General features: G+C 48.4%; 1 protein-coding gene across 3 annotated transcripts; it reads left to right on the top strand.

Annotated features, from left to right (window-relative positions):
* The first annotated feature begins 344 nt into the window (after positions 1-344).
* On the top strand, positions 345-7,274 carry HNRNPH3 (heterogeneous nuclear ribonucleoprotein H3). Of its 3 annotated transcripts, XM_027900849.1 has the most exons (10): positions 345-520; positions 1,470-1,606; positions 2,137-2,275; positions 2,820-2,962; positions 3,408-3,494; positions 3,821-3,936; positions 5,099-5,234; positions 5,412-5,492; positions 5,577-5,663; positions 5,952-7,274. In XM_027900849.1, exons 2-10 carry the CDS (start codon positions 1,489-1,491, stop codon positions 6,026-6,028), a joined length of 984 nt encoding a protein of 327 aa, XP_027756650.1. In that variant the 5' UTR covers positions 345-520; positions 1,470-1,488; the 3' UTR covers positions 6,029-7,274. The 3 variants fall into 3 exon arrangements, with proteins under 3 accessions (XP_027756650.1, XP_027756648.1, XP_027756651.1); XM_027900847.1 differs by lacking the exon at positions 345-520 and having other exon boundaries at positions 1,489-1,606; positions 2,820-3,007; XM_027900850.1 differs by lacking the exon at positions 345-520 and having other exon boundaries at positions 1,489-1,606; positions 2,820-3,007; positions 5,917-7,274.
* Positions 7,275-9,827: the final 2,553 nt, after the last annotated feature.

Genomic DNA, 9,827 nt, shown 5'->3' with positions numbered 1-9,827 from the left:
ATTGCGTGCGCCGAGCCCGGGCAGCCTTGCCCATGCAGCCTCCCTGCCCCGGCTGCGCCAGAGCCGCGGGGCGTCTCGAGCGGGACACGCTCCGGGGCCCGACCGGAGGCGATGGCGGCCTGAGGCGATGCGCGGGCCGCGCGCGCTCCCGCGTGGCGCCAAAACGCACGGGGGCGGCCGCGTGCCCGCGGCACGAGCACGAGCGCGCGCGCCCCGCAGCCCCGCGGCGGCGAAAGGACCAGGCGGGTACCGCCCCCCCGCCTTCCCCTCTGCACCGCGCATGCGCCGCCTGCCCTCCCGCCGCCACCGCCCCCCATCGCGCATGCGCGGGGGCTTCCCAGACGGGGGAGAGGCGGTGCGCGGCTCGGCTATCGCGATAGTCGCGCGGCCCGGACGCTCCGCTGCCCGAGGGCGCTGCGCAGGTGCGGGTCCCGCCGGCCGGTCCTGGGAGGGAGCGACAGGCGCGTCCTGCCCGCACGAGCAGCTGCCGGGGCAAACCAGGGGTGCGGAGGGGCGAGCGGTGAGCGGGGTCGGTCGGCGCGCGGGGCCCCCCGGGGGCTGCGGGGCGGGAGAGTGGGGGGATGGGATGGGGGGGGGTCCCTGCGGCCCTCGCGGGGCCGGGCCCGGCTTGGCGCGCGCCGGCGGGGGGGCGGGGCGGCGCGGAGCCTCGTTCCCAATCGCGGCCGCCATTTTGAGCGGCGGAGCCGAGGGCGGCGGCGGCCCCGGGACAGCGGCGGGCGGGGGCCTGGAGCGGCCGAGGGTACGCGGGCCGGGCGGCACAGCTCAGCACAGCTCAGCTCCGGCGGGCACAGAGGTGCGCGGCGCGGCGAGCATCTTGGCCCGAGCGGGAAGGGCGGGAGGCGGGCGCGCCGGCGAGGCGCGGTAAATGGCGGCGGGGAGCGGGCGAGGGGTCAGGGCCGCGCTGTCGGCAGCGCGGCGGGAGGCGGCATCGTCAGGGCTCCGCGCCTGACGGGGCGGCCGCGGTGGCTCCCTTTGTGGCACGGTGGCGGTGCCCCCGCCGCACGCCCCCCTCACACACACCCACCGCCCCTCGCCGCCCCCGGCTGAGGACAGACAAAGGAAGGCCTTGTGGTTCCAGCCCCCTCCTCAACTGTCTTGCTTTAAATAAAGGCAAAAAGAAAAAAAAAATACACAGACACTCCCTAAAAAAAAAAAAAAAAACCACCACCATAACCCCACAAAGCCTTACGGAGCGGATGTGAAATGTGCCCTGAGTAAATACCGCTTTACGTTCCGGGCCTGCCCACGTGCTGCCGCCATCCCCGCGGGACGGGTGTCCGTGTGTGCGAGCGGGCCGGGCAGCGCAGTATTACCTACATGACAGAAATCAGGCTCCTTATCCATAGCGTTTGTTATCTAAGAAAACCCGCCAGATTTCCTTTGAAGGGAGGGACTTAGGCATGGACGGAATCTCAATTCTCTTCATTTTTTGCTTCGGTTTTTCTTAGGATTTGTTGTAAATAAAAGATGGATTGGAGTGGCAAACACAATGGGCCTAATGATACAACCAATGATGGGACGGTGGTACGACTGCGGGGCCTGCCATTTGGTTGCAGCAAAGAAGAGATTGTTCAGTTTTTCCAAGGTACCTCCAGTATAGTCGAAGTGTAGTGGGTTTCTTTAGAGCTTTCTTGTGTCTTTTACACCGTGTTTTGCACATTTTTAATAGCGGGTAATGGGGAGGATGGGAGGAATTGTGTTAAGTTAGTTTGTCTTAAAAATTATGCCCTGTAAATGAAGCACAAATAACCAGAGATGTAGTAAAACACAGAATGTATCTAATTTTATCGAGGTGGTAAAACATGTTTTGCATATTGGGGTAACCTGAATGTTAGCATTTGGATCAGTTAAATTGCTTGATGGGTAGCAATATTTTCTTCATGTAACTTAGGTGGTTGTATTTTTGCATAGTCTAAACAAGAAAAGAAGTATGGCTAAATCCATAAATGTTTAATGAAAGATCATGGGCTTGTATTGTTGGGTGATGGGGGAAACGAGGTGGTTTTCTTTTTCGTTGTTGTTGTTTAGATATGCTTTAAGTATTTGCTGCAGATGGGAATGTTTCAGCCTTTAACACTGTTCCCCTTGACGGGGTTATTTGTCCTTGGGTTAAAGGGTTGGAAATCGTGCCAAATGGGATAACATTGACGCTGGACTACCAGGGGAGAAGCACAGGGGAGGCCTTCGTGCAGTTTGCTTCAAAGGAGATAGCAGAAAATGCTCTGGGGAAACACAAGGAAAGAATAGGGCACAGGTGGGGATGGAGAGTTTGGGATGGTGTTAAATCTTTATTTTTTGGGGGTTGTGGGTCAGTAATGCTTTTGGGGGGTTGGGGACCATTGGGAAATTGGCTGTTTTTAAGAATTTTTATGACTGATCCTAAGTTAATTTGGGCGATATAGTAGATTTGGGGGGTGGGGGAGACAGTATTGCTCTGGGTAGTTTGCTAAACTCAGAAAATTGTTTCAATCGCTCTCGTGTAGGGTAATTTGTGATAAATGCTGCTATAGCCAGACATTGTTTTTCATCAGTATGTTTCTCATACTGGAAAGACATGTTTTAAGCCTAATTTGTACAGCTAGAATTTTCACATAGTAACTTTTACCACTGTAAAGTGGGGGTTTTGAATACACTTAAGATTCTTACGGTTTTGAGGAGAAACTTAAGTTGTATGGTCTCTCTAGTCACTGCTATTGGCTTGTACCTTTAGTCATAGAAAACGTAGTATGGCCTTTTGTGACATTCCGACAGCTTCTGCCCGTGTTCTTACTGGTGCCTTGAAAATCCTCTTTTATTAGATACATTGAAATCTTCAAAAGTAGTAAGAGCGAAATCAGAGGATTCTCTGACATGCCGAGAAGAATGATGGGACAACAGCGACCTGGACCATATGATAGACCATTAGGAGGAAGAGGGGGTTATTATGGAGCTGGGCGTGGAAGTATGTATGACAGAATGCGTCGAGGAGGTGGTGGATATGACGGTGGTATGTTTACCTAATGAACAGAGGTTCTGTTGTGTCATGTTTCTGACATACTTGTCAAGAAATAACAAAACGGCAGTAGCTGCAACACACCCACTAGGTTGGACGGATTGACCTCAAAAAAACTCGTAGCGTATCAAAAAAAGTGGCTGCTTCTTTAAGATGAATGTAAATAATAACAAAACTGTTTTCAGCAGAATTTGACCTCTCGTTTGCATGTTCCAGTCTGTTACATAAAAAGAAATGTACTTTTGCACCGTGTTCAGAAATCCAGGTTTAACAGTCCGTAGAGGCTGTTGGCAAAGCACTGTGTGCCCAAAGACTGCAGAATTGAGTGTTGTGCATGGCTCTGTGAATGCTGAGCACTAATGTAATGGCTCCTCTCTTTCTCTCCCTTGCACAGGGTATGGTGGCTTTGATGATTATGGTGGCTATAATAATTATGGCTATGGAAACGACGGCTATGACGACAGAATGAGGGATGGGAGAGGTAAAAGAAATTATCAGCTTGTTTAAAATGCTTTTGCTATTATTTGAGTTGTAAGACAGTATTTTCAAGACAAATAATGGCTTTATTATGTTATTTTGTAAAGAAATAAGGTGGTTTAAAAAAGGGGGGAATTGGGGACAAGTAAGAAAGGATAAATAAAGGGTTTAGGATGCCTTCTGGTTAAGGCTTGGGCTGGTACATGGGAAGTGTAAACATGGAGCGTTCAGTGCTATAATTCCGAGCTTTCAGAAAAACAACAGTGATGACTTTTGGCTTTTCATGATCTTAAAGGGGTGTGGGTTTTTTTGGTTTGGGCTTTCCAATAGGCATGGGAGGCCATGGCTATGGAGCTGGAGATGCAGGGTCGGGGTTCCATGGTGGCGGTCATTTTGTTCACATGAGAGGGCTGCCCTTCCGAGCCACGGAAAACGATATTGCTAACGTAAGTACCACGGGGAAAAGGGCTTCCTGCTCCCAGGAGCATGGGCGCACAGGGTTAGAGTTCTCAAAACTAGGGGCTGCTACACCTGCTCCATAAAGTCATGGCCCTTTCTGTGAGTTGCACAGAGTTAACGAGCTTTTAAAGGTGGAGTTCGAGGTGGGATCACCAGAGGGGTCAGCAAAGCTAGTTTAACGTTAATCCTGGTACTTGCTGCTCTTGTGTTTCTGTACAAGGTGTATTGCAGAGACAACAGTTACTGCTGTCAGTATCCTCTTTTTAAGGTTTTCAGAACTTATTAGAGCTTATTTAGTTTCGAAAGTAACAGCAGATGTGAAACTTAGCTAGCTTAGTTTGCATATTTATTTGTTGACCTGAGCCTACTTTAGGAGGGGCAGGGTGTGAAGGCTGAAGGGAGCTGTATTTGGAGGGGATGGTATCCCATTACTTGGCCTTTTATCTGCCACCCTGATCCCTTCCATCTGCAGATTTTGGGAATGTATTCTTGTGTCAGTGTAATGTGGGGTTTGTAGGGGGAAAAGCTTTTTTGGGATACAAGGCCTGGTTTAAACATAACATGCCCTTGGGAAGAGTCAGTCTTGTCACTTGAACCTGTAATTTTTATATATATAAGAATTCCGTTCTTAAACCTGTGCTTACTGTCTTTTTTTTGGGGGGGGGTGGATTCGTTGGTTTCAATTGGGATGGATTTTCTTGTTTCAGTTCAATTGTTTTGTTTAGTCTAACGACTCTGTGAGAACAAGGGCCAAACATCAGGCTTTGATTTGGAATAGTGAGGAAGAGCAGTCTGATTGATGGGCAGCAGAGACAAATAAAAACCAATGTTTTTTCTTGTCCAGGATGGCATCATATAAGATTGTGTTGCTCAGAGCAGTTTGTGTGGGCTGGAGTTGTTTGTATATTTGCTTTCAAAGAAAGCTCCTCAAGCTCTGTAGCTGCAGCTCTTGAAGCTGTGTAGTAATAATGGATTGTAAGTGTAGGTTGACCCAATGTTGAAGGTCCCCTGTCCCTATAATTGAGAAATGAGTAATTAAATCTAATGTGGTAGGACGACACTGATGCCGTGCACCACTAGCCATGGGGATGGAAAAAAATACCTGGCTTGAATTCTGTATTAACGTGATTATTTTTGTTTTATTCTTAGTTTTTCTCGCCGTTGAACCCTATAAGAGTTCACATTGACATTGGGGCAGATGGAAGAGCTACAGGAGAGGCAGACGTGGAGTTTGTGACACACGAGGACGCGGTAGCTGCCATGTCTAAGGATAAGAACCACATGCGTGAGTGTCGTGTTTCCTGGCTGCGTGGGCTGGGCTCCAGCAGGGGCGGCTCCAGCAGGCCCACCCCTTGGCTCGTGGCACACCCACTGCCTTGCGCTGTTCCCTCCCCTCCGAATGAGCGGGTGGGGGGCACTTTGCGAAACAAAATGCTAAGTAAGGCTTTCTTGCTTCCCGCAGAGCATCGATACATTGAACTATTCCTGAATTCCACTGCTGGAGGTGGCTCTGGAATGGGAGGCTACGGCAGAGATGGAATGGGTACGCATGGATTGCACACTTAGCTGATGTTTTGCCAGGTCTGGTGAGTTGCAGCCTTGTAACGGTGCCCTTTTGGCTCTGCAGATCAAGGTTACGGCTCGGTCGGTAGGATGGGCATGGGCAGCAATTACAGCGGCGGGTACGGAACTCCCGACGGCCTGGGCGGATACAGTAAGTGCGGGCTCTGTTGTGTGTGTCTGCTGGGACGGGGTTGCTGTGCCTGTCTGCTGGCACACACTGGGCAGGGGTGGGCTTTGGGCTGGGGGGAAGGAAGGAGGGCAGTAAATCATTCAAACTGTGAAGCACTCGGGCCTTCACACCTTGTGCTGCTGCAGCAGCTGCTGGTTAGGGGAGCGGTGCTGGAGTAGCATTAGTGTCAGTTGTCACCTGCTGCATTACCCATCCCGTTTTTTCTTTTTTCAAGGTATGTATGCGTGACCTTGTGTCAATTGTTTGCAGGTCGTGGCAGTGGAAATAGTGGAGGATACTATGGGCAAGGCAGTATGGGTGGAGGAGGATGGCGTGGGATGTATTGAAGGATAGCCTTGCTTCTGCAAAACACCCTGGAAGAAACAGTCTCTGGTCTACTAGACTTTCTTACAAAATTTAATTTCTTTTGTATTTTAAGAACTTTATAATGACTGAAGGAATGTGTTTTCACAATATTATTTGGTAAGCAACAGATTGTGATGGGAAAATCTGTTTTCTGTAGGTTTTATTTGTTGCATACTCTGACTTTAAATAAATTTTTATATTCAAACCACTGATGTTGATACTTTTTATACTAGTTACTCCTAAGGATGTATTACATATTCAAGGCTGCAGTCGGTTTAAGTTGTTGTACTTATGGTTCCATAGAGGTGGTTGTACTGTAACTCCTATGAACACTGATTGAGTTCTGTGTAATCTTGGTCTAGTGAACAAATTTGAAACATTCACTTGTTTAAGGGGAAAAAGATAGATGCATAGCTTAGTTTATTTGGTTAAAGCCTTTCCTAAACCCTTTTGATAAGTTGTATGTAATAATTGCACCACAGCATAAAGCTGTGGAGGCTGAAAGTCATTGTTCTGCCTTCCTTCCTTCCTTCTGCTGCCACATCCACCACCACCAGCTCCACACCTGTGTGAACGAGCAGTACCTCTGCTTTCTGCTCCACAGAACCAAGCACCACATTCATTTCCATGCTTTGCTGTAGCTCCAGAGCCTGCACTTCACACACGTAGCCTGCAAAGCAGCCCGAGACACTAGCACAGCTTTTCCTTAACATGACGTAGGTCAAACACTTGGAAGCTTTTTCTTAGTATTTTTTTCACAAACATGCTTTCAGCAAGAGTGGGGGAGTTGGAAGCAAGTTCGACTTCTTTTCTTTCTTGAATTTATTGTATTTAGACACGGTTCAGCTTTTTTTTGCTGCTCAGAGCTGACTTGTCTGTATTTGCTCAAAATCTGCCAAGCTTTTCTACAGATGAGCTCCTTAGAAGCCAAGATCTCTTAAAATATCTGTAGGCCCAACACTATTCAGTAACACAACCCAAACAATAAACTTTCTGTGCGTTTGTGACATGTAAGATATGTAAGAAACTATTGTTTGAAGACACTTAACATACCTGATGTGTAATGGAAAAAGGTATTTATTCTTCTGAGCCAGTGTGATCTCCCAAATTAACTGCTTTGTCCTCAATGCCTCCCTTAAAATGTCAAATGTGATCTTGGGTATTGGAAGTCTGTCACCTGTTTTGCTAGTACTGTGTTATATCTGTAATAAATGTCTTCTTGTGGGAGAGAGGAGAATGGAGTTTATTTCACCAGAGAATGTGTTGGGGGGTCAAAGGGACTGGAAGTAAGAGCTGGAAAGGGTAACTGGCATAGGAAGCTTTCCAAGCACTGCAGCAGTTTTGGCCAGGAAGGGGAGGGAAGAGGAGTTTGTAACCATTTGAACTCTCTGCTCTTCAGACCGAGGGGGTTCTTGTTCTGGTGCTGAGAACAGAGATGTTGTAAATGGCAGTGGTCAGGACAAGAGTTAGGTTAACCAGCTGCAGGGAAGCCACATTGCTGCAGAGAGCAGAGTGTGCTGAAAGAAGCCTGTTTGGTCTGGGCACAGCAGGGGCTTAAAGCCTGCCAGCTCTGCCTCACTGGGGACACCTGACACCTGCTGGGACTCACCTCTGGAGAGCAGGGGGGCCCTGCTTTGAGCTGTTCTTCCAACCAGGCCACCTGCACAGAGCACTCCGGCTCCAGCCCCGGCGAGTGCAGTCCCACAGTGCTGGGCAGGGAATCCCTCGGGCCTGGCCCGTCCCTTCACCCTGGAACGAGAGCAGCGTTCAGGCAGGAACTTCCCATCTCACCTGAGCAGCATTTACATTGCAGAGGAATTGTTGTGGGGATGAGAAGCTGTGAGCAAGGCTTGCCCAGGCAGCTGTAGGGGTTCATGGCTGTGTCCAGGTGTGTTCCAGCCCTGGAGCTGCAGTGCTTGGCTGCTGGTGCCAGGAATCCCTTCCAAGCAGCAGGTGCCAGCATGGTAAGTGACCCCCCTTTGGTGGGGAAGTGGGTGCAGCTCCCGTGATCCCTGTGGCGGGGAGCAGAAGCAGCAGCAGCAGGAGGAGGAGCATGTTTTCTCTGTACCTGCTGACACCCCAGTGCAGGAAGGCAGAATTCATTTCCCAGTAGGAATAAAAGGCTCCTCTGAACCTGTCAGAACAGTTACAGACCCTCTTGGTACCTCACAACTCTTCTGTGCTTGGTGAGGAGGATTTAGAATCAGTCTAGGAGCAGGCTTTTACAGAAACACAAAGATACAGCATTAGTCACGGTGTGGCCCCAAAACCTTAAAAGCAGGCCAGGTATGTAGTTTGAATGCAAGGGAACATCAGCATTCACCAGTTTGTTCAAGGAAGAAACGTTACCTGGAGACAGTAAAAACAATCTGAGTAATTGCACACTTCCCCTTGTAAAGAGGGTAGCACAGGGGAGAGGAAAAGATAGCAGTCAAGTAACAGAAATTTAATTTATTGTGTCTTACGGAAATCCACTTTTAAAAGTTGCCAGTTTTAGTGGTTTAGTTGCATCTTTTGGACACGTTACTTATTAAAGCAGTACAGATTAGCATCACCTACATCAACCCCTGCTGCTTCCATGCCCACTGCAAAACATTGGGAATACTCTCAGGAGGAACACAAGCAGCACTCGACTGTGTCTTTAGCAGGGTAGCTCCCCAATCCCCAGCACAGGCAATGCTTTTCTAAGCAACATAAACAAGTGGTAATAAAAGAAAATAAATAAATAAAATTCTCTCAATTACAAACTTAAATAAAGTGACATTATTCCCTTAGTTAAGTTGCAGATCAATTAAATTTATTTTTTTCCAAAAGTTATTTACACATTTACAAGTATTTGTCCAGTACTTTACAAAAAGTTACATCAAGTAATTTTAGAAACATTTTCCTATACAAAAGCTACATAAGCAACTACACTGAGTGTTGAAAAGAACAGCTATGTTAGATATTAGGATATTAACTAAATCCCTACCCTCAGAGACAGAGCTAAGCTAAACAAAGTGCAAAGACAACCAGAAGATTGTTCCCAAGCCTCCCTTTTGCTGTTGGTGGGAATGCCCCAAGCCCACGGCTGAAGGAGCTGCTAATTCTGCTGAGGGCTCGTCAGTGCCCACAGAGTGGGGGCTCAAAAGGTGCTCTGCAAAAAAAATGAGGTTTAGGAACAAACTCTGAAAGTTGGAGAGAGATGGTGACAAACTAAGAACTTTCCTGTCTGCCACAGAAAGGATGTGGTCCCTGGTATTTAATCCCAGGCTGTCCTGGTGTCTCCAGAGCTACACACTGACTACATGGAGAGGCTGAGAGCGTGACTGGCACGAAAATAATGCAGAGATTCACTCAAAGTTACAATGTCAGGCAAAAGGGTTGTGATGGACAGCTCTCTTCTGATGGAAACACAGACACATCAAATCAACAGTTCATTTGCAAAAATCATTCACCAAAACACACCTTCCTTCTGCAAGTGCCCGAGGCACTGCTTGGTCCCTGACAAAATCTCCCTTTCCACCTGTGACTCCACAGAGCAGAGCTGTCAGTGCAATATTCCTGGATGCTTCAAGTCCTGGTAATTAAGAGAAAGTAAACAGATACGGAATTTGGCACGAACTTATCAGAGCACTGCATTAATGGCCACACTTTTTAAAAAAACAATTGAAAACGAGCTACTGCACGGTTTGGCTTCACAACAACGTATCACAGGCACACTGAGGGGCAGGATGAGGTTGGACTCGTAGCAGAGTAGCCTGTAAAAGCAGGGAAGTGCATTACCTTTTCAAGAGCATC

The sequence above is a fragment of the Empidonax traillii genome, unplaced genomic scaffold (genome assembly GCF_003031625.1).
Source record: "Empidonax traillii isolate 1590-97213 ecotype Southwest subspecies unplaced genomic scaffold, ASM303162v1 scaffold754:size369281, whole genome shotgun sequence".
NCBI classification, from domain to species: Eukaryota; Metazoa; Chordata; class Aves; order Passeriformes; family Tyrannidae; genus Empidonax; species Empidonax traillii.
This window is presented reverse-complemented; position numbering and strand designations above follow the sequence as displayed.

Bases quoted from the DNA above. Each gene is read 5' to 3' on its own strand.
- HNRNPH3 (XM_027900847.1), top strand. From the start codon at position 1,489: ATGGATTGGAGTGGCAAACACAATGGGCCTAATGATACAACCAATGAT. The intron at 3,937-5,098 runs GTAAGTACCACG...TTTTATTCTTAG, and splicing joins CGGAAAACGATATTGCTAAC to TTTTTCTCGCCGTTGAACCC. The intron at 5,235-5,411 runs GTGAGTGTCGTG...TGCTTCCCGCAG, and splicing joins TAAGGATAAGAACCACATGC to AGCATCGATACATTGAACTA.